At 42.8% G+C, this 24,069-nt stretch overlaps 1 protein-coding gene across 3 annotated transcripts in view; it reads right to left on the reverse strand.

Moving 5' to 3' along the window:
• The window catches only part of FAM171B (family with sequence similarity 171 member B), a 63,112-nt gene that overhangs the window by 14,126 nt on the left and 24,917 nt on the right, over positions 1-24,069 (reverse strand). For 2 of the 3 annotated variants that reach the window (XM_090045279.1, XM_090045277.1), the window contains exons 2-3: positions 1,405-1,638; positions 833-886 (exon numbers count right to left, since the gene is read on the reverse strand). In XM_090045279.1, coding sequence (XP_089901405.1) covers positions 833-886; positions 1,405-1,638 — 288 coding nt within the window. The remainder of the gene's footprint in view (positions 1-832; positions 887-1,404; positions 1,639-24,069) is intronic. The other variant, XM_090045278.1, reaches the window with a different exon arrangement.

Consider the following 24,069-nt stretch of genomic DNA (forward strand, 5'->3'; position numbering starts at 1 on the left):
AGATGGAGCAATAGGCCCCTTCTAGTTTATGGCTGAATAGTACAGGCCGAGCAGTGAAGATTACATTACATGCCTCATGCCGTACATAGTCTGTAGATAAATACACATGATTTAAGTTCCTGGACAGTCTATTTCTCTCTCTGTAACAAAAAGACACTTTAACCACCTCATAAGAGAACTATATTGGCGAACAAAATGAAACACTTAAAAACAGGCCATACATGAAGATGTACTGCAGACGAGAATCAGGGGTGGATCCAAAGGGGGTGCTGTGGCATGGCCACCTGCCTCCTTCCTGATTATGCCACAAGAGCTGCAGATGGGGACTTAAGTCCTGAAATTATAAATACCCCACCCTCCCTTCTTCTGCATGATCAAAGGCACAACCTTTCCCTGCCTCAACTTCTCCCTCCCCATTCCCTTCTTCCCAGCCTGTTGCTGCCAGTGTCCCTGCTGTTCTGGGGATGAGAGGAGCTCCTGCCCACTCCAGCTGTACTGCATGGGGGCTGGGCTCAGCCCAGGGGTAGCAATGGATGCATGAGCACCCTGCCCTCCTCCCAACTCTGCCTGCTCCTCCCAGGTGTTCTCCAGAAGCCTGGAGGACAGGCACAGGGAGAAGAAACATATCTGCCCACTACTGCTCCTACTGCCATGGTCCTGCATGACTTCAGCTCCCAAGCCACCCAGCTGGAGTGAAAAAGAGCTCCCCTTGCCACCAGGATATTGTGGAGCTCAGAAGCAGTAGGCTGGGGTGGGAGAGAAGAGGGAAAAACAGGAGGGAAGGGGATGGGCCTCTGAGCATAGAGAGGAAGGGAAGCTGTGGCATTCTTACCTTCTTTGGGACTTAAGTCCCCAGCTGCTGCTCCTGTGGTGTGGTCTGCCTGCCCTGGTTTGAGAGGAAAGGGGTGAAGGAAGCTGGGAGATGGGGGTGCAGCACCAGCTGCTGCAACTGCACCCCCCCATGTGTAAAATCCTATACCCATTTCTGACTAGGATGGTGGAGGGAAGGAATCAGAGCAGTTGCATAGAGGCAAAGCAACATTCTTGCCTCTAGGTACTATATGATTTTAAGAACTTTGAAATACATAGCTGACCCTTTGCTCACTCTCCAATGAGCAAAACAAATGTGTTCCCAAACACATCCCTTAGAATACTGCCATCCCACTGCAATAATCTTTCTTACTGGATTTTCAACAACTAATAGAATTTCTATTTTAAAAATCCACATAAATTTGTCAAACTTGAAGGGTCACTAACTCTTATACTTGTGTTCACTTGTAACTTCGGTTCACTTGACTCAATCATGTTCAGTTGGTGACAATTAAATGGATTATCCAAGAAAGGAAAACATTTTAATTGTATATACATTCCATGGAATAACAATATTTTAAGAGTCTTACTTACTTGGCATTCTCCCAGTCTTCCATGGTAAGGGTGTTAACATGTAGCCATCTTTGTATGATACAATAGTTAAACTGAGTCCTAATTTGTAGGGAACTTTTATCAATACTGCTCCATTGTTTCCAGTGAGTGTGGAATTTGTCTTTGTGTAGTTAACAAACACTTCTACAGTTGCCTGGCGTAGGTACTGATGACTGACAAAGTCATTTACTTGAACTTTCAGTATAAACACAGATCCTGTGATAGGGAAAAAGGCAACAGGTCATAAGCCCTAGTAACTAAGCATATTTACCTAGAGGTCATCATTTGTCTTATACTGACCATACTCTGTGATGAACTGACTGTACATTTTGATAAAGATTTTTCTCACGTGCCAAATCTTAGCTTTCAGAATGCATTTGTTCAACCAAAACAGTTGTTGCAGTTATTCAGCACTACCCAAAGCACACGTGATGCTGATGGAACACACAATGGACACTTTTTGTAGAGTGATTTTTCATTCCTCTTTCTATGTTCTCTTTACAAAGCTTACTTTGTAAGACATGTGGTATAATGCCTTGGAATTGTAAGCTACCAAGATTGAGAGGAAAAATATTAATATGGGAGCGCATTGCATCACTGTAATTTAGTGAAATAAACTCACAAGCAACAAATGCTGCCACTCCAACAAAATCTATCTATAACAGTAATAGAACATTCCTGTATCTTTTATGAAAAAGCCTCCCATGATGGTGTTTTATCCTTTTCCAAAACCAATACAATATAAGACTACAACACAAAAGTTTTGCCAACTTAGCTACATTGGCAAAGCCCCTTTATGGTGAGACAGATTGTTCGGATAAGTTGCATTTATATTTAGGGATTTGCTGGTATAACTATTAGTTAGGTGTGTGAAAAAAATTATTAAACTTTGCTGACGAAACTTTGTAGTATAGACCTAACCCAAAGTAAATGATTTATCCTACAGAGAACTGTGGAGTGGCAGAAATAACTTAGGAATATTAAATGTCAACCAGGACACTGGGTGTTCATTCCACACATTCTTGATTGAATAAGGCAGGCAGTGGACACAAATAAGCAAACAGGACAGGCTGCTTATAAGGCTCCCAGGTAGGTCCCCTAAAAGTAGGGGCTAAAGGAAAATGCCAAGTTTTTACCAGGAGGATTCTATTTTCTTAGCTTTAGTCAAGTTACAGACAATGCTGGGAACCCATAGATAAAAAGGACCATAAACAGGTAAGAGAGGAGGCAGGTGTTTGAGAACAGTGTGCGGAACATTCTGATGCATACAGATTCTACTAAATGGTGTGAAACAGTCACATGCACTTCAAGCACAGGTAGGAGCACAAGACTTGTGCAAAAGTTGTGCAGATTTTTTGTTGATTAACTACTCTTACTTTATTATTTGCTCCGATGGTTCAATTGGCAAAACTCTTAATTAAAAAAAGGCTGTTTGTGGTTTAGTAGAACCCACTGGTGACAAATCTTCCAAGAGAAAGAACCAAGGTAGGCTAAGCAAGTTGGAACTCTTAAACTAAGCATGTTTGATCTATATAATACCACAGGATCTGTTTTGAATGAAGTAATCTTGGGATTCTACCCAAAGACAGATGAGGTTCTGATGCCTTGAGGTGGTAACACACTGATACCAGAACTTGGGGTGGAGGGGTGTAGCTAAATCAATAACCATAGCACCATACTCACTTAAAACAAACTATTTTCTTCTTGAGAATGAGTCTAAAAATATAAAAAAAAAGGTGGTTTCTGTTACTAGTTCTGCTAAATAATCCAGAGTCAGGAAAATATTCTGCATCATAACCAGAGTTCATGCTGCGTCTTTCAGTCCTTCACCATATTGAAAAGATTTTTCCTGAATAAAAGCATTCACATCAACATCTCATCCCAGGAGAAACATCCCACCTCTTGAAAACTGACAATCCCATTGAACACCTGTTTTCCAACTTAGATTTCATAGACATTCGGGCTGGAAGGGACCTTGCAAGATCATTGAATACAGCCCCCTGTCCCAGGGGCAGGAAGTCAGCTGGGGTCATAGGATCCCAGCAAGATAAGCATCCAATTTGCTCTTGAAGGCAGAGTAGGTGCTTGAACCACCTCCGATGGCAGGCTATTCCAGACCTTGGGGGCTTGGACAGTAAAGAAATTCTTCCTTATGTCCAGCCTGAAACAGTTTTGCAGGAGTTTATAACAGTTCAACCTTGTCATCCCTTGGGGGGCTCTGGTGAACAATCATTCCTGCAGATCCTGGTGGTCACCCCTTATAAACTTATAGGTGGCCGTCAGATCCTCCTGAGAACTGTGCTTTTCCAGGCTTAAGAGCCCCATAGCTCTCAGCCTGTCGTTGTAAGCTCTGTTTTCCTGACTGCTGATCATGCACGTGGCTCTTCTATGGACTCTCTCAAGCTTCTCCACATCCTTTTTGAATTGTGGAGCCCAAAACTGTATGCAATATTCCAACTACGGCCTCACCAAGGCCGAATACAAGGGGAGAATGACGTCCCGGGATTTGCTTGAGAAGCATCTATGGATGCAAGCCAGCATTTTGCTTCCTTTACTAGCTGCAGCATCACATTGAAGGCTCATGTTCATCTTGTGGTCCCTTTCATTCATAGTGCTAGCCAGCGTAGCACTGTGAAGCTTGTAAGGATGCTGCAGGTTGTTCCAAGGTGGAGAACCTTGCATTTTTCAGTGTTAAACACCATCAGGTTCTCATCTGCCCATTTGCTGAGCCTGTCAAGATCAGCCTGGATCTCCCTCCTATCCTCTGGTGTGGATGCTTTACCCCAGAGTTTGGTATCATGGGCGAACTTGGCCAGTCCACTTCTGACTCCAATTAATCATCATTAATGAAGATGTTGAACAATATAGGCCCAAGGACAGAGCCTTGAGGGACCCCACTGGTCACAGGGTACCGTGACAACTGACTTCTGTCAACCACCACCCTCTAGGTCCAATCATGGAGCCAATTCCCTAGCCAGCGGGTTGTGGTGAGGTCGAGGCTGCAGTTAGCCAGTTTTGCCATGAGGTGATCATGGGATACCAAACTGAAGGCTTTTTGGAAGTCTAGATATACAATATTAAGCTCCTCTCCCTTGTCCAGGGGATAGGTCACCTGGTTGTAAAAGGAAATGAGATTGGTCAAGCAAGACCTACTCACAAGCTGGCTATCCCTCAGGTTGTTGCCATGGGCCAGTCCGTTAAGAATGGCCTCTTTGATGATTTTTTCTGAGACCTTACCCGGGATGGAGGTCAGGCTAATGGGCTTGTAATTTGCCAGATCCACTTTCCTCCCAGTTTTGAGGACAGGTACCATGTTGGCCTTCTTCCAATCTTCGGGCACTTCACCAGAGCGCCAGGAGTTATAGAAGATCCGTGCTAGCGGCTGAGCTATGATGCTAGCCAGCTCCTTGAGTAGCCTAGGGTGTAAACCGTCAGGGCTGGCTGACTTGAAGGTGTCCAGCCTCTCAAGGTGTTCCTTCACAAGATTAGCATTCATTGAGGGCAAAGAATCTCCCTCACTTGCGCCTCCCTGTCCTATAATGGGCAGGGGTGTCCTGTGGGATTGATGAAAGTCCAATGCAAAGTACCCATTTAGTAGGTTGGCTTTTTCCTGGGCGTTGGTCGTCAGTTGTCCCTTCTGGTTTAGCAGGGGTCTAATGTTGCCCTTGCTTTTCCTCCAGGTCCCCACATATCTAAAAAAAGACTTTTTATTATCCTTGATAATAAAAAGCTAGTAGGTGGTTGGAGTTCTGTCGCAGCCTTGGCTTTACTGGTTTGTTCCCTGCAGGACCAGACCAGTGCAGAATAATCCTCCTTGGAGGTGGATCCCATCCTCCATCCTTTGCAGGTCTTTCTTTTTTAGCTGAAGAAGGTCCACTAGCTCCCTGGAGAGCCAAGGGGGCTGCTATGCCCTTTTTCTGCTTTCCCTCCGAGATGGAACAGCATTAGCTTGTGCATCAAGGATCGCTCCCTTGAGGAGCAACCACTCTTCCTGAACTCCCCTCCCCTTTGGGTTGTGGTCCCTTAGGGCCTCACTGACAAGTCTCCTGAGCTTGTCAAAGTCAACTTTCCTGAAGTCAAGGACTTTTGTATTGCTGTCTTGCCAGCTTTACAGCAGATGGTGAAGGTGATCAGCTCGTGGTTGCTGTCATCCAGCTTCTCATTGATTGTTAGGTCACCAATTAGGTCGTCCCTGGTTGCCAGTACCAGGTTGAGCAGCGCTTTACCTCTCGTTGGCCCACAGACTTCTTGTGTCAGATAGAGATCATCCATGTACAAGAGAAAGCTTTGCAACCGCTCGGATATAGCCGAGTGGTTTTCCCACAAAATTTTTGGGAATTGAAGTCTCTCATGATGACCATGGACCAGGAGCATGTGGCCTCAGTTAATTCCCTGGTGAACTCCTGGTCAAGCTCCTGACTTTGGGTGGAAGGTCTTTAATAGATTCCCACCATTGTGTCCCCTGCGCCATGTTCCACCCTGGTTGCCAATATCGGCTTCCAGGGACGCATAGCTCTCCTTGACAGACAGCTACACCCCCGCCCCTTTTATCCACTCGATCTCTTCTGTACAGGGTATAGCCGTCTATACCTGTGGTCCAGTCATGGGTGGAGTCCCACCAGGTCTCTGTTATCCCTATGACATCGTAATTATTTGTGTTAAGCAGAAGGACAATTTCCTCCTGTTTATTCCCCAAGCTCCTGACATTTGTGTACAGGCAGGCAAGTGTCCCCTTGGGGGCTCCAGCCTTGCCTGCAGATTGTTTCAGGGATAGGCTCTCTTAAGTGCCTTGGCCTGCTGGCTTTGCAAGAGTTGCTCAGTGGGCCAGCAGTGGCAGTAGTCCCCCCATCCCCCGGCAGGCTTACTTTAAAGCCCGGTGGAGCAGGTCAACCAGTCTGGCTGAAAAGAGCCGCCTCCCCAGCGGAGAAAGATGGAGGCCATCTCTTCCCAGCAGCTTCCTTCCTCTCTCACCAAAGAGCGGACTGTGGTCATGGAAGCCAAAGCCTTCCCGATGACACCAGCGCTGCAGTCTTTGGTTTATTACCTCCTCTTCCCCCTCACCCCGTAACCTGAGACTGAGAGATCGAAGAAAACACCACCTGTGGCCCCAGACCCTTTAGCCTCATAATCAATGCCAGGAGCTTGGGGAATAAGCAGGAGCAGCTCGTCCTCCTGCTTAATGCAAATAATTATGATGTCATAGGGATAACAGAGACCTGGTGGGACTCCACCCATGACTGGAGCACAGGTATAGATGACTAAACCCTATACAGGAAGGATTGTGTAGATAAAAGGGGTAGGGGTGTAGCTCTCTATGTTAAGGAAAGCTATATGTCCCTGCAAGCTGATATTGGCGACCAGTGTGGATGACTGGAGACCCTCTGGGTTAAAGTCTGTGGGGAACATGGCACAGGGGACACAATGGTGGGAGTCTACTACAGATCTCCCACCCAAAGTCCTGAGTTTGACCAGGAGTTTGCCCAGGAACTGGCTGAGGTGGCATGCTCCTGGACCATGGTTGTCATGGGGGTCTTCGATTACCCGGACATCTTGCGGGAGGATCACTCAGCAAAATCTAAGTGGTCGCAAAGCTGGCAAGTCAGTCAGCAACACAGAAGTCCTTGACTTCAGAAAAGTCAACTTTGACAAGCTTAGGTGCCTTGTCAGTCAGGCCCTAAAGGACCACAACCCCAGGGAGAGGGGAGTTCAAGAAGAGTGGTTCCTCCTCAAGGGAACGATCCTCAATGCACAAGCTAAGTCTATTCCATCTCAGAGGAAAGGCAGCAAGAGGGCACAGCAGACCCCTGGCTCTCCAGGGACCTAGCAGACATCCTGAGGCTAAAAAGAAAGGTCTACAAAGGATGGAGGATGGGATTCACCTCCAAGGAGGATTATTCTGCACTGGTCTGGTCCTGCAGGGAGCAAAACAGGAAAGCCAAGACTGCAACTGAACTCCAACTAGCTTCAAGCAACAAAGACAATAAAAAGTCCTTTTTCAGATATGTGGGGAGCCGGAGGAAAAGCAAGGGTAACGCTGGACCCCTGCTGAACCAGATGGGGCAACTGACAATTGACACTGAGGAAAAAGCCAACCTATTAAATGGGTACTTTGCATCTGTCTTTCATCAGTCCCATGGGATGTCCATGCCCACCATGGGACAGGGCGGTCTAGGCGAGGGAGATCTCCTGCCCTCCATTAATGGTAACCTTATGAAGGGACACCTTGAGAAGCTGGATACCCTCAAGTCAGCCAGTCCTGACAATCTACATTCCAGGGTGCTCAAGGAGCTGGCGAGCATCATAGCCCAGACCCTGGCACGGATCTTTGAAAACTCCTGGTGCTCTAGTGTAGTGCCTGAAGACTGGAAGAAGGCCAATGTGGTGCTGATCTTCAAGAAAGGGAGGAAAGTGGATCCATCTAACTATAGGCCCATCAGCCCGACTTCTATTCCGGGGAAGATCTTAGAAAAGTTTATTAAAGAGGCCATCCTTAATGGATTGGCCGACGCCAACATCCTAAGGGATAGCCACCACGGGTTTGTTGCAGGTAACTCTTGCTTGACCAATCTCATTTCCTTCTACGACCAGGTGACCTGTCACCTGGACAAGGGAGAAGAGATTGATGTCATATATCTTGACTTCAAAAAAGCCTTCAATCTGGTATCCCATGATCACCTTTTGGCGAAACTGGCTAATTGTGGCCTTGGGTCCACCACGATCTGCTAGCTGGGAAATTGGCTCCATGGTTGGACCCAAAGAGTAGTAATTGATGGAAGTCAATCGTCATGGTGTCCTGTGACCAATGGGATCCCCCAAGACTCTGTCCTTGGACCCATATTGTTCAACATCTTCATTAATGATGTGGACATTGGAGTCAGAAGTGGACTGGCCAAGTTCGCTGATGACACCAAACTTTGGGGCAAAGCACCCACACCAGAAGGCCGGTGGGTGATCCAGGCTGACCCGGACAGGCTCAGCAAATGGGCAGAAGAGAACATGATGGTGTTTAACACCGATAAATGCAAGGTTCTCCACCTTGGGAAGAAAAACCTGCAGCATCCTTACAGGCTCAGCAGTGGCTAGCACTATGGAAGAAAGAGACTTGGGGGTCATCATTGACCACATGATGAACATGAGCCTGCAATGCGATGCTCCAGCTAGTAAAGCGACCAAAATGCTGGCTTGCATCCTTAGATGCTTCTCAAGCAAATCCCAGGATGCCATTCTCCCCTTGTACTCGGCCTTGGTGAGGCCGCAGCTGGAGTACTGCATCCAGTTTTGGGCTTCACAATTCAAAAAGGATGTGGAGAAGCTTGAGAGAGTCCAGCGAAGAGCCATGTGCATAATCAGAGGTCAGGAAAACAGACCTTACGATGACAGGGTGAGAGCCATGGGACTCTTTAGCCTGGAAAAGCACAGGCTCAGGGGTGATCTGATGGCCACCTATAAGTTTATCAGGGTTGACCACCAGTATCTGGGGGAACATTTGTTCAGAGCGCCCCAAGGGATGATGAGGTTGAACAGTCATAAACTACTAAAAGACTATTTCAGGCTGGATATAAGGAAGAATTTCTTTACCGTCCAAGTCCCCAAGGTTAGGAACAGCCTGCCATTGGAGGTGGTTCAAGCACCTACACTGAATACCTTCAAGAGCAAATTGGATGCTTATCTTGCTGGGATCCTATGACCCCAGCTGACTTCCTGCCCTTTGGGCAGGGGGCTGGACTTGATGTTCTTCCGAGGTCCCTTCCAGCCCTAATGTCTATGAAATCTATGAAATGACCTGGCCGGGAGCGCTCCAAGCCATGTTACTGCTGCCCACATGGATAAGGAGCATAGGGTAGTAGTCAGTGGGCTGGAGGAGTTTAGGGATCTTCTCCGCAATGTCTCGGATTCGGGCTCCCGGGAAGCAACAGAATTCCCTGGCTAAGGGGTTGGGGAGGCAGATTGTCCCCTCGGTCCCCCTCAGGATGAAGTCTCCCATGACAAACACTTTACGTTTCGTCTTAGGGAGAGTGAGGGCGGTAGCTACAGTTAAGCTTGTGTTGCCTGCAGGATCTGGCAGCTTAGCAGACTCTGCTGGGGCTGAAGATAACTGTAATACTTAAAGACAACTGTAATAATCCTTTTTTCACGTTACCATGGCCCCCTCTACATGAGCAGGTAAAGGCACAATGAGAACTAATGCACAGTTCACAAAATTGTGTCTCCCGTCATGCCACATATGCATGGCAGGATGTATGGCTGTGGAATAGCACATTAGGTCCCATTGCTCCTTTTTTCCCGGTGCAGGGGAAGCCCAATCCTAGGCTCCCCCTGCAGCAGCAAGAAGCAAGCTCTTGTGGCAGAGAGCCTCATGCTGTTCAGGGTCTTCCAGCTGTGGGAGCACCCCATGGACCCCTGTGGCTGGGGGATTGCCACAGGGGAGATCTCCCCACACCGGGGTGCAGGGAGACCCCCCCAGGGCTGGAGAATCACTGCACTCCCAGAACAGGGGGATCACCCCTATGGTGATCCTCCAGCCTTGGGGGTTTTATCCTACCCCTCATGGTGGGAAGGCACCTGCAGCAATCCTCCAGCTTCAGGGGTTTTCCCGCACCCCAGAGCCATAGGAATCATGGCAGATGCGATCCTCAGAGTCCAGGGATTTCATGTATCCCTGGACTCTGGGGATCCTGGCTACCACAATCTCTAAGGCTTGCGGGTGTTTGAAACCCCCATACCCTGGGGATTGTGGTTGCTGCAATCCTTAGGGCTTGAGTTTTTTTCACTGGGCATGGTGCACCCCTACAGCTCAACCAATGGGGCTCCCAGCCACAGAGAAATACCCTGCTACACATGCAAATTAAAGCTTTGATAGCAACCAGCTATAAAGTTAGTACACATCTTTTGAGGTATAACTCTATAGCTGGCTGGAGATTTTCATGGTGTGATAGCTGGTCTCCAGTTAATTGTACAATACCTGTAACATGTAGAGGGGGGCTATTTTACCACTATTACATAGTTATACCAGAGAAAGCAAAGTGTTCATGTAATTTACAAAAATGTATTAAGTGATGTTGTGTAACTTTATAAAAAAACACAAGATGATTTCACGCACCTCTGAGCCCTGGGGATCACAACTGCTATACTTCCCACATCCTGAAGGTTTCATATACCTCGGAGCCTTGGGAATCATAGCAACCTTGACCCTCAGGACAAAGGGGTTTCAGGCTGGGCACGGTACACTCTTGTGGCTGGGAGGTGTACTCCTGTGGCTGTGACCCTGCTACACATACAAATTAAAACTGGATAGCAACTAGCTTTGAAGTCAGTACACATTTTCAAGGTCTAAATCTATAGCTATAGCTTTTTACTTTGCACATGTAGCTGGTCTTAAGTAACTGCACAATTAGGAAGTTAATTGTGCAATATCTGTAACATGTAAGGGAGACCTACATCACCGGCAGCTTAATTTTTGGCTTGCGGTGACAACAGATCCTCAAACTCCAAAAGAAGCAGGGTAAGATGAAGACCTACTGTTAGAATCTGCAGACCTGCCTGAGAAAGAATGTATTCATGTAAGTGTAAGAATTTATCTAGAATGAGTACCTGTATCTGTAGGAAAATGGACAATGAGTTAGTCACAATCTATTGCTCCCCATCAGATTTTTATCCTGTCAGTCAAGTCAAATTCTCACTTCTCTATAAGCAGTTGCTATATTGTATTTTTCTGCTTTTTAAATGCTGCTAATTAGAGGATTTGACATTCCCTTGTGATACTCACAGTATCTTGCAGACATTATAATTATAGTGACTGTGCAGTGTGCTGTGAATTGAGGGAACATTGGTAATATCTCCATGCAACACTTATTCTCAAGATGTTTAGCATTACTTTAATTAATCTTGCATCCTGGATTCCAAATAAGCTATTAAGGAACCTCTGCATAGGCAGCTGGAATGCAGTAGTGGAGGGAATACCATGCTAGCATCAACTCAAATGAATACTTTATGAATAATAAAATTCTTTCATCACTACAGATTGGAATATTTATAGACTTTCATCAAGGTGGACTTTGAATAACCCCATCTTCCAAGTATTTTGGTTGTGGAGAAGACTGAATTAATTAAAACAACATTAACATGCTTGTATAAAGAACAGTTGTCTTATTGTTTAACAATATCATGTGTGTTTTTTTAAGCAGCAGAAAATGTTTTTTTCCACAAAGAAAAATATAGCTATCAACTGCTAAACAACATATTTGAAGGTATTAAATCAACGTAACTGTTTTCTTTAGTATAAGAAATATTGTATTTGTACGTTTACAATTATTTCTACCACTAAACATAATTTGCTAATCAGTGCCTTTGAATTTAATTAAATAGTTTAATGAATAAACTGCAGACATTTGAGTGACACACGCTTTTTAAGCATGTAATTCTTTACATTTGTTACAGCATACATAATAGGTCAATCAGAGTGAAGAGGTATAACAAAAGCTGCCTTGGATCAGTCTAGTGTTAATTATCATAAACACAAAAATGATGCAACAGCCACCCATGAGTCAATAATACATGTTGTTGAACGTTTTCTCCAGCATTCTAAGAAGTAAATGCATGTACATAATTGAGTGGTACCTAAATTAGAAATCAGTATTCTTAAACATACTTATTAAACTCAAGAAACAGCTGAGTATATCCATACACAAGAAAACATTTATTTTATAGAAGATTTTCTCTAGCAGCTTTAAAGCATCCACTAAAGTTCAATTTAGTTATAGGGTATGTCTTTTGCCCTGTTCACAATGTATGTAGTAAAAAGGAACCATATACACAATGGAGTTTGAATAACTGATTATTATATAAAACATACCATACAATGTATACACTGCTTCCATGGCAGTTGGATTCTGAAAAAAGAGATAAAGACAACCACTAGAGGTCTCACTATTTATAGCTGTGATTCTCTACCAGGATGTCAGGAGGTATGAAGAGATAACCAAGGTAGGAAGAGATAAGCCGATAAGCACAGACAGACTTAATTCCTTCCTGGTACCTCTGCAAGATTGTAAACACACTAATAAATAAATTAGTTTTTGTAAGTGGAGTTCCATTCAATTCACAGAAGTTATGAAGGGGTGCTTTGAGCATATTGATGGGTGCCTTGAGTCCAGTGAGGGGTGCTTCGAGGCTAAAATGTTTGAGAACCACTGATTTACAGATTTCCTACAGTGGAAAAGAAGTGGTCCAGGAAACTACAAGTCTTTTATTCTGACCTCAGTAGCACGCAAGGCTTTTAAATAACTGTTAAAAGAAAGAATAATTAAAAATATGGAGACAATAGAAAATGGAATAATACAATATGCATTTACCAAAGTTAGATCATGCCACACTAACTGGATTGATACCTTTCTTTGAAAAGACAGCTGATTTTTAGATTTGTTGAAGGAAATACAGTAGAGATCAAAAGATTCCAAGCAGTTCCATAACACATTTATCTCCCATCTCCCAATTATATTCCTCTCATTTAGTTTACTGCATTAATAAAGTCTAACCCATTCCTGGACTATAGCACCCCTGCTGAACCCACAAATAACACAAATATAACACATCAGACTTCAGTAAATGATTCAGTAAGGATCCATATATAAAATCAAGCTAAACAAGATAAGAGATCAGTAGAACTGCAGTGTAGATAAGGAATTAGTTGTAGTTCATTCATTAGGCAAAATGAATAGACCTAATTTTGAAAGGGGAGGCATTGTAGTGGAGGTATGTTACTACAAGTGTTAGAAGACATTGTCAATACAGAGGAAGATGAACATGCTGTAAGAGACTGGAGTGAGAAAAGAAAAAGAAAAGAAAACCACAGAGCTGGAAGAGACTTGAAGGCCAACCGCAAGCACAAGTGCAGGATGCGCTACTTTTATGTGTTTTCCAAATGCAAATGCCTATCCAACCTCTTCTTGAAAACTGCCAATGAAGGAAATGCCGCACTTCCCTGAACAGCTTTTCCCCCACTGTCTAGCTAGCACAAAGAGTGGCAGTGAAGATGTGACTGTATACACTTCAACCTGAGCTAATAAGCCCTCTAGGAACCCAGGGAATGCAGTCCAGTTGCTAACTTACATTTAGCAGGCCAGACCATCTTGGCTTAATTTAAGATTATTGCCCATGCTCAACTAAAGTTAGCACAGCTCTGCCTGTGCAAACTACACAACCCACAAATGGCTTTCTGGACACAGCATTAGAGAAGCAACACGTCTCAGAGGGTTTTAAATTGCAGTATTTCCCCCAGGAACTCTGTTACTCTGGCAATGAGAACAAAAACAAGCCCTCCAGAATTCAGTACATCTTAGCAAAAGCCTTCCTCCAAAGAACCCACATTAAATCAACACTAATGCTTCTCCTGAAGAAAAAAAAGGTCTTTACTCGAACTGCCAAGGTATACCTAAATCTTTGACTAGAGTTTATGATGATAGGTACTTCAGAAATACAGAGATAAAGTATCTTATCTGTAAGTCATATCCTACCGTTCTTGTCATTAATCTCTCTTACGGATCACTTATCCTTCATCCCTTACATGTTGCTTAATCTATCTCGTTTCTTTATATTTCTTAATTTTGCTACCAGTAATGAAGCTACACCGGTTGCCATTCAATTGTGGGAGGCTGAGCACAGACCTGCTTGCCAGCATTTTAACTGATGTGACATCTAACACAATCCTGCCTAAAATGTCCACACGGTTCATTTTCTGTAGCTATCTCACACCTAGCAGCCATTGACCTGCAGCAGCACTATATGAATTGTCAAAGAATTTTAAAAGAAGTCTGATCACCACAGGTTCACATTTTAATACAATATTCTTTCTATTCTTATTTTCACTTTCCTTTTCTTTGATCTCAGATTAATCTGACACCTAACTACCTGTGAAAGTGGGAGAGGGGAGTAGAAGGGGTGGGGAGGAAATTCCTGTCTGCACTAACCAAAGTGCTAAATTGTTTTAAATGCGAATATGCTTATGGAATAAGAGCTGCAACAAGATGAACATGGTCAAATAAAAAACTATGCGAAATGCAGAAAGAAACAAACAGAGCTGGAATAATTACTAATACAATTACATAAAGATGATTTGGTTTCTCTTTTTTAATACCACAGATTTGTGTTTTGCTATTCAACATCTCTTCAGAAAGAAATGTTTGAAAAAAAAAATCACATTTACATTCTCGAAGGAAACTTTCTTGTTCTCCAAATATAAATATGCTTTAAAGTCCAGCTGTTATCCTGAACATTGTTTCTGTATTCATAAGGTTGCTATGAAATACAATTCTGGACACCAGGTTTTCTCCCTTTAAGCCTTATTTGGTGGTAAATCCAGACATTTTCCTAGCTCTGGGTTTTATTTTACTCAGTGGAGTCCACAGGCATATCCAAGACTTTCTAAAGGAGGTGCAGCACACTGCCCCTTATACTATGAGACAAGGTGTGGCTGGAGCCAGCTGTGGATACTGGAGGACTGGACAGGAGCAAGTGGAGGAAGAAAAAACCCATCCGCTGCCGTTGCTATCCCTGGCTGAGTCTGGCACTCCATGTAGCTGTAGCCCACAGCTGGGTTGGGGCAGAAGCTGAGGACAGTGATGGTAGAAAGGGGGTACAACTGTGCTCCTGCAGTGCCTGCCAGTATTCCCCGCTGGCAAAAGGCACCTGCATACTACCACTGTTACCTGCCAAGCCCAGCACATTACACAGCTGCTCCCTGCAGCCCATGGCTGGAGTGGAACAGAAGTGACTCTAGGGCTGCCCCCCATGCCCAAGTCAGCCAGGGACAGTGGCGGTAGTATAGGGTGGGTTCCTTCTAGCACCAGCCAGTGACAGACACCGGGGGGGCAGGAAAAAGCAGGTGCAGTAAGTGGAAATCTGCCCTCCCCTGCCAAGGGGCAGGGGTGGTTCTGGTGCACCCAGATCAAATATGGACAGTGGCAGTGGAGGTTGGAGGAAGGGTGCAATGACACTGCCACAACCCCCTGGATCTACCCCTGATGGAGTTAGGTCCTTCAAAGAAACCTAAATTTCACAAAGTAATGCAATTGTTCAAAAGCTGTTTGTTTTTGTTTTTTAAGTGGGTATGTTCTATTTTAGCAAAATTATGTTCGAACAACAGCTGTGATCATAACTTGATTCAAGCATTCAAAATTTTGCAATATCTGCAAAAAGAAACCATGTCTTCTCATTTTTTTTTTCCTTTCTCCTCTTCCCAGATTTCCCTCAGTAAAACAGAAACTGGGAACTTTTACATGAAATGTTTACTACAGAGATGCCTAATTACCTCTGCAGTAAGTGTCTTGGCATCTCCATATTAGGATGGAGTAAACTAATTTACTTTGCTGCAGGACAATACTTCTCTGTAGAAGTACTATCCTGTGGTGGAGTTATTTACTCTGCATCAACACAAGTGTAAACAGTGATGGGGCTGGCTGGGGAACATCGGTTTTTTAGTGCTGGGGCAGTTTTCAGGCTAGCCCCACACTGGAGCACCCTAGTGCCCCAGCAAGCCCCTCTGCAGCACATTGATCCAGGTCGGAGCAGCCCCAGGCTGGCAGGCTGACCCCTACAGCCTCTTGCCAGGCACGGCTGCTCCAAACCGGCTCAATGTGCTGCAGTCCTGGGTGCACAATTCAGCCACAGCGCCCGAAGCAATAAATGCTGGCACAATATGTGCTGGAATTTATTGCTGCATGCTAACTGTATCTGTAGATGCACCCACTGTCGACTTACTATACAGTCAATTTAAAGAAGAGGGTAAAAATGCAATTTAGGTTCCACACAAGCATGTTTGCCTTACCCGTTTTGTCAATCATATTTCTATCTTTAAATACATTTTTCTCTTGCCTTGTAATGTATAAAGACCTACTCAAAATAGGGGAAAACCATACAGCCAACAAAATGCAGCCAAATGCACAAAATAACATGAAAGAATATTTCTCTCTCTAACCTAATTTCTTTTGGCTATAGCCATCCTGGGAGTCATTCCTAATGACAATAGATAAGAAATTTCAGACATAAGTATGATTTTGTGTGGCAGCATATGTTCATGTTTTTCAAGAAAGACTGCATACTCAAACACTCTGAAATACTGTAGTAAGGGCATTACATAAGGACAAAGTGAGAAAAATATAACATTACTAATATTTTGGCTCTTTCACAGGTTTGTGTAAAGTGATGGAAGGTGTGCTCCTCAGCAGCACATTAGCCTTATTCAAGGCTAATTCAAGACTTTTATCACCTCTTACTTCCTTGAAAAATGGAGGGGTTTTTTGCTTTGCTTTTTTACATCTCTCTCAATATTCTTAATGGAAGGGTAAAGAAGAAAGGATAAACATGGCCAATGTACACTGAAACATATACAGGTCTAATACACTGGAGTGATTACTGAATCACAGGTCTCCAGTATGAATGGATTACTCCTGTCACAGTGCTATTACAGCAAGGGCCTGAAAGAGTAATTACCTGATCAATTATTCTCCCATATAAATACTTCTTCACCTAAGGATATAAATACTGATGTCCTTACAACCACTGGTAGTTTGATTGTTACAGTTGGTCACAGATGTTCTTTGACAAAAAACAAACAACAAAAAAAGCTTTTCACAAATATCGCAGAGAAAATTTTCCTATTTACTTTAACCAGCTCTAGTAATGATATTGTTAACGTTATACTCTTTCTAGTTGTAAGCAAATTCAATTAGTGCTGAAAATCATTATAATACATAATGTAGATATCTTTTTCTATGTGCTATTAAGACATGTATATCTCTCCTTAGTTGGGAACATTATGCAGATTAAAAATGTCACTATTTTTCTGCACAAAAAATAGAAGGTGCCTAAAAGACTATCTGTTTTCAGTTTACCTTAAAGAATATTGTAGTTATTTTTAAGACAGCCTTGCATTTCTGTAATTCGCAGAGACGTTCACATAAGGACTTCATTTCAAGCCTTGGGTGAGAATGCAGGGCCATGAACTACAAGTGTGTTGTATTATGAACAATAAAATGGGCTGAATAATATTACAAAATTATGAAGTACTGCAGGATAATCATGTTATAACACTGAAGCTTTAGAAAATAAATACCATCACCCAACTTAATAAGCTTTCATGTTTATTTTGGGTGACCACAAATATATGTCATGAATCCACACAGGTAGGCTATATCTTGATATTAAATGGATTTGACAAAACTATAATTAGAAAAATAAATTCTTAGCTATCTTGATTGTCATCGTTTTAAAAGAAACAAGATATCTCTCTTGGCAGGTCTACTAGAAATGCCAGTGTTTTGGCATTTAACCACTTTCTTGTGGACTATGTAAACTATTTAACGACCTTCTTCTAGACCATCACAAAAAATGCAATTAACATTAATTGATGGGTAAAAACAGCTAAGACTGGTATGTTCTATCATATTTTTGTTTTTCAAAATATTTTTATCATAGCTAATAAAATATGGAGATTATTCCTTGCATTTGTATGAGCAGCAGCAATTTAAAAAAAACCCAAACAAACAAACAAACATTATTTGGGCTTCTCAGTATTTTTCTGACTGACAATTTCAAATGCCTTGCACAAGCAGACAGAAGTAGTTAACTGTGTTAGTCTGAACTCAGGTAAAAGGCAGGGTGGAGCTGAACCTTACAAACTAAATCAGACATATCTGATGTATATCTGATTGGTCTATGGTGCAAATCTACCCTGCCTTCTTTTTAACTATGAGATAATAAGCAAGCAGTCACAATGTAAAGCAAGAATGACTATTCTACAATCCTACTCACATAATCATAACCTAACAGAGTAAATGTATGATTTTTTTACATTCAGTCTGCAGCTACTACTCATCTCCCTGGATTTTCCTTGAGGCAAATTAGTTATATCAGCTATATACCTGACTCAGCAGAGAAAACATAAAATGCTGGAGTAACTGTTGGGAAGGATATGGCCATGGATATGCAAATGAAAACTTCAAATAGACACACACATTATTTATTTAGCAGAATATTATGGAGCTGTACCAAGTAAAGAACACAACTTCCATTTTTGCTTCCACTTCAAAGCAATAGCTATTATCAATGGATTAAATTAAAAAAAAACACTGGGATTTATACAAAATTGATGTTTTTACTGTGTCTGTGCAGTTTGCTTATATTTCTAATGACACTGCCTCCAATTCCTGAACAGCTGTTGCCTGTATTCTCTGCTGCTCATATCAATGCATATCAACACTTGGGAGATGGTTACATTATGGTTCAACATATTCCGGGATGAGGATAATCAGTCTCAGTTGTCACTTGGAAAAAAAATCTGTTGCGGAAGGAAAACAAAAAGAAGAATATACGAGCCAATTATGGTTTCATACAGGGATCTCTAGCAGGTATTTCTCAAATCAGACACCAGAAAAACAGATTTTGCATTAAAGCCCTCATAGAGTTACTACCATAAGATTTTATATCTGAAGAAAGAGGGGAAAATTCCGTGTTACTCACAAGAGTGATATTTGTCAACAGAAAATGTGGGAAAAACTAGAAAAGCTTCTTGGATGAAAAGACATTTATCTCAAATTTTGAAATTTGGAGAACGGAGGGAAGGTAATATTTATCCAAGTAAATGGTTATGTTTAGAATACTGCCAAGGTCACTAGACCCAGACTGACTGCTTATGTCCTGGCAACATCTAGACAGACATTTGCATTTTTCCAGGACTTAACTGTATTTGGGCAAAACCAGGGAACATGTGAGAAAACAAAAAGAAAAAAAGTCATGCATCTGAAAGGCTATCATACCTCTAGTACTCTCAGATGTGGTCGGGAGGGGGAGAAAAGCGACTCCAAACTAACAGGTGGCATTTCAACAGGAACAAGAGTTTAACTCAGGCTTGTCCAACGTGCAGCCTGCCAAGCCATTTTCTGTGGCCCACGGTGCTGCGACAGGAACTCCTTGTCCCTCCCTCAGCCGCTTCCTAATGGCTGCTGAAGGGCTGAGGAAGGGGCAAGGTTCCCACATGCACCGCATCAGCTTGATGTTGCCAACACAGTACAGCTCCTCCCCTCCCCCCTCATTTCACTGTTCTTTCCTCACCCCACCCCGCCCTCCCTTCCTCATTTACATGCCAGCTCCTCCCCTCTCCCACACTGCAGGGTTTCTGTTCCTAGTCCCGCCCCTCCCTTCCTCATTTGCATGCCGGCCCTGCCCTGTGCCGGTCCCCACCGGCCACATGGGCTGGAAAAGGTCGCAGTGCAGCAGGTGGGCGGGCACAGGGGGCGCAGATGGATGCTGCAGCTGGGCCCACAGGAGATGATGCTGCTGTGGCTGTTGGGGCGGGAAGCTGGCACCGCTCCCACCTCCATACCTGCAGACATTGCGCTAGGGGTGGTGAGTCGTGGGCCCTGGGGAGGGAGGGACCCCTGCTGCTTGGGCTCGGGCTGCCCCAGGGGAGAGGGAGCAGGGGGATGTCCCTGCACAACCTACACCCCCCTGCAGAGCCCCCACATGTCCCCTGGCTGCTGAGCCCAGGTGTCCAGGTGTGGGAACATCCTCAAGGCCACCCTGGTGGCAGGGAGGACATGTTGGGGTCAGGCAGCACCCCTTGACCCCTGTGCCCCCAGGCTGCAGCCGGACTGGACAGGCCATGTGAGCACCCACTCCTACCGGCCCACTGGGTGATAAAAAGTTCATGATCTGGCACCACATTCAAAAAGGTTGGACACCCCTGGTCTAACTGGAGCGGAATCTCTCTTTCTTGGTTGCTGTGGCTCAACTTGGCATTGGTAACTGTTATGTTTTTAAGCTGCAGTAGGCAAGGAGCAAGTAACATGTTTCTGCAGGAGCTAAGCATCCCTTTGCTAGATATTACTTCCAGTACCCTACAGCTCCCTGCTAGTGGTCCATGGCTCCAGTAGCACCTTTTTGCCTCAGACCGAGGCAGCCACCCTTATAAATTCTAGTACCACTGACTGACTGGCCAGTAGAACAAATGGAACAATAGGACTCCTAAATGCACCTAGCTTAGGAGAGATGTGGCAAGTAAGGCTGTAATACCACTCTGATTTGAGACCCAAACTATGACATTTTTCACTGTTTCAAGTTGTGAAGTTTTCCCCCTACACCTAGCAAAATAGATGAACAATGCTAACTGTTAACTTAAATGGAACTGTAAGAGAGCCTTGGTTTCAAACAAGCAAATACATTCTAGGCATATAAAGTTTCCTCCATGCAGTAAGTGTTTTATGCAGTGGAGGGAATGGGAGGTAAGATTAACATATTAAGTATTTCATCTCTTAAGAGGCTTTTTCCTCATCTTTGCTTAGAAAAAAAATATCCTAGTTGAAAATGCAAAGCTGACTTAAAACTGTTTACAGAAGATTACCACCCTATTGGGAAGATGAAAGCACCATGCTGTGAGATTTCTTTGGTTTTAACTGAATGACCAATCATTGTTTTTTCATGCTTCACAATTGTGGTAGTTCTGTTCAATCTAATTAGATATATGAAAGGTGCACTGACCTGTAAAGAGGAAATTAGATGTTCTAAGAATATCAGGACTTGCCATGCATTAGCAACACAGCATGTATAGTAATCATGCAGGGCTGTCAAACAGGAAGTTAACTTAGTCAATATGCAGGCCTATGTCCATGACAGAGCTTTTTTTTTAAAAAAAAGAAGTCCCCAAAGGAATAAAATTTGTCCCCCCCCATATAATAGAGAGTAGCAAAATAAGCATATTTGAAAAAGAACCTATTAATACCTTCAAATATTTAAACATGCGCGCACACACACACACACCATATTCTTGAAGGTGAACTGTGACAGCAACTAATTGACAAGAAGCTGATTTAATACTGCAGTAAGCCTCTTGCTACATTGCACTGCCATTCAGCTGTTACTCTCCATTTTTTAGTTCAGTACAATGCGCTGATACCCTACAGATTTCATTGCTTTGCACAGTACATTAAAATGACATAATAAGTGACCCTTAAAATCTAATTAAATTAATTTATAGTTATGTTCTGACAGTGATTACCAAATACAGGGATAAGCTCTCTTTAACCAATTTCCAATTTGCTTTTCACAGATATTAAGTTACCTGCAAATCCAACTGAAAAGACTAACCTAGATTATAGCCATTTGTTAAATTCTTTTACTATTGCATGCTATTAATATAAAAGCGCTATTTTGTGCAAGAATATCCTGCTTTTCCAGAAGTCTAAAATATGACATAAGTGACCTCAAAGTAATTTTATTACAGTATTTTATTTCAGAAAAAAAACCAAACTTATTTGTGAGTTCTGCACATTTTAACTGGTATCACTGGCATTGAATTATGTTGCTAATGGAAGCCCACATATCTCCTCATATCATACAAATAATTATTTATATTCTTAATAGCAAATCTGATTCAAAAGCTAAAATAGAAATCATTGGTCAAAGAAAGATCTTAATAAGTTAATTTTCAAAGTAAAAAGTAACACACACTAACTATATGGAAATAAATTGTTTTGGTTTTATTTAATTTTTTTTTTTTTTTTTTTTTTTTTATAGATAATGCTTAGAAAGCCATAGAAAAATGAAAAACTCCAATGTAAAATATTTTATATTAGTCAATTTTAGCTTTCAATTTATATCACTACCATTTATTATCTAATATAAAAAGCCATAAAGTTACTTTCAGGCATCTAAAATAATCAAAAGGAGAAAAAGAAAGGATATAATCTATAACTAATTTGTTTGTAGACGGCAACTACAGAAATTCAATGAACTTTAACAAAAAAAACCCAAACAAAAAAACAACTTCTTTAGAATTTAAAACCCAGAATGAACAGTTGTTATGGCATACACAGCATTCTACAATATGTAAAAATGCAAATGCTAACATGAGTAGAAGTGTTGTCTTGCACTATTAAAAAAAAATGTCTAAAAAAAAAAAAATCAACCAGGATAGCACCCACATACATGACAATTTCTGACCTGGGGAACTGCATAGGAGACCTAATATTTTAACTCAGTTGCTGACTCAGTTATGGCTACAGTTTGTGTTAGAACAGAGGTATAAGACATACAACCCACGGGCCACTCTCTCCAGCCTAGTTGATTATCAGAGGGACACTGGAAACTGGGGGCATATAGCAGCTTCAGCAGCAGAGCGTGGGGAGTGCCTTCAGCCCCTGTTATGTGCCTTGCGTACCCCATGCTAGAGCTGGAGCACAAGGTGATTAGGAAGCTCCAACTCCAGTTCCAGCATGGGGCATGTGGCTGGGGCTGCTGCTGCCACCCCATGCTCTATTTTGGAACTGGAGCTGCCACTGCCATGACATGCTCCAGATTTGAGCTGGAGCTGCCACTGCTGTCATTTTCTTGTGCTCCAGGCTGGATCCAGCCCACAACACAATGTGAGCTTGACATCCCTGGTGTAGAATCTCACTCTTAAGTATTAGGCACAAATACAGTACCATGCTTTCCATTACCCCTTTCAGTGAGGAATGAGCAATGCTTGAAATAACTTTATATATTGTGAAAGAAAAAGAAGTCACTGATGGGAAATTTGACTTTAACATGCCTGTGCTGTTCTCCTAGTGTTCAACTATGAAGAAGCTGGAGTGACATTACATAGTATAGATCTACTTTATTTTGGCTGTGTAAAGTACATGAAGTACAAACTGATACTATGAGAATATTTTTATTGAAGTAAGCAGCTTCCAAAACCGATCAGCACACTTTGCCCCAGTTGAATCTGAATGATCCATTCTGCAGTGATGCCACAATCTTCACGGTACAGTCTTTGTAATCTAATGGTATTTTGAGCTCATTTTAAATGCAGGATGATCCACACTTCCATTCAAAATGTTTTAGGGGTTTGCAAATGAAAAAAGGGTTGAAAACCACTTCTCTAGAGGAACAGGATACAGAGCAGTGTTCCTGGAAAACTGGTAGAAACAATCCTAATAATACAAAAAAGAATTGTTCAGCACATGGATGAACACGAGTTGCTGGGAAGAAATCAACGTGCATTTGTCAAAGGAAAAATCATGCCTCACCAGCCTACTAGAGTTCTTTAAGGGTGTCAATCTGCTGTGGATTGGGACCATCCAGTGATACAGTACATCTGGACTTCCAAAAAGCCTCTGACAAAGTCCCCCATCAGAGGCTTTTAACTAGTCATGAGATTACATGGAATGTCCACTCATGGATTAGAAATTGGCTCAAAGATAGAAAGCAAAGAGTGAGTATAAATGATCAGTTTTCAGGATGGAAAGAAGTAAATAGTGGAGTCCACCAGGGATCCATGTTGCAACCAGTGCTGTTTAACATAGAAATGACCTGGGAAAAGTAGCAAGTAGGGAGGTGGCCAAATTTGCTGGTGACATAAAATTATTTGAAGTGGTAAAGATCAAGGAGGACTAAGGGACAACAGAAGGATCTGGCATGACTAACCAAATGGACACCTACATTGAATTTCATCTGCCATGTAGTTAAGTGGGAAGTGATGCACCTGGGTAGAAATAATCCCAACTATACCTATGCTGATGCGCTCTACATTAGCTGTTATCATACAGAAAAGAGATCTGGGTGTCACTGTGGACAGTTTGCTAAAAACATCGGCTCAGCTGCCATCAAATTGACAAA

The sequence above is a fragment of the Crocodylus siamensis genome, chromosome 4, assembly GCF_052110815.1.
Source record: "Crocodylus siamensis isolate JL-2025a chromosome 4, ASM5211081v1, whole genome shotgun sequence".
NCBI classification, from domain to species: domain Eukaryota; kingdom Metazoa; phylum Chordata; order Crocodylia; family Crocodylidae; genus Crocodylus; species Crocodylus siamensis.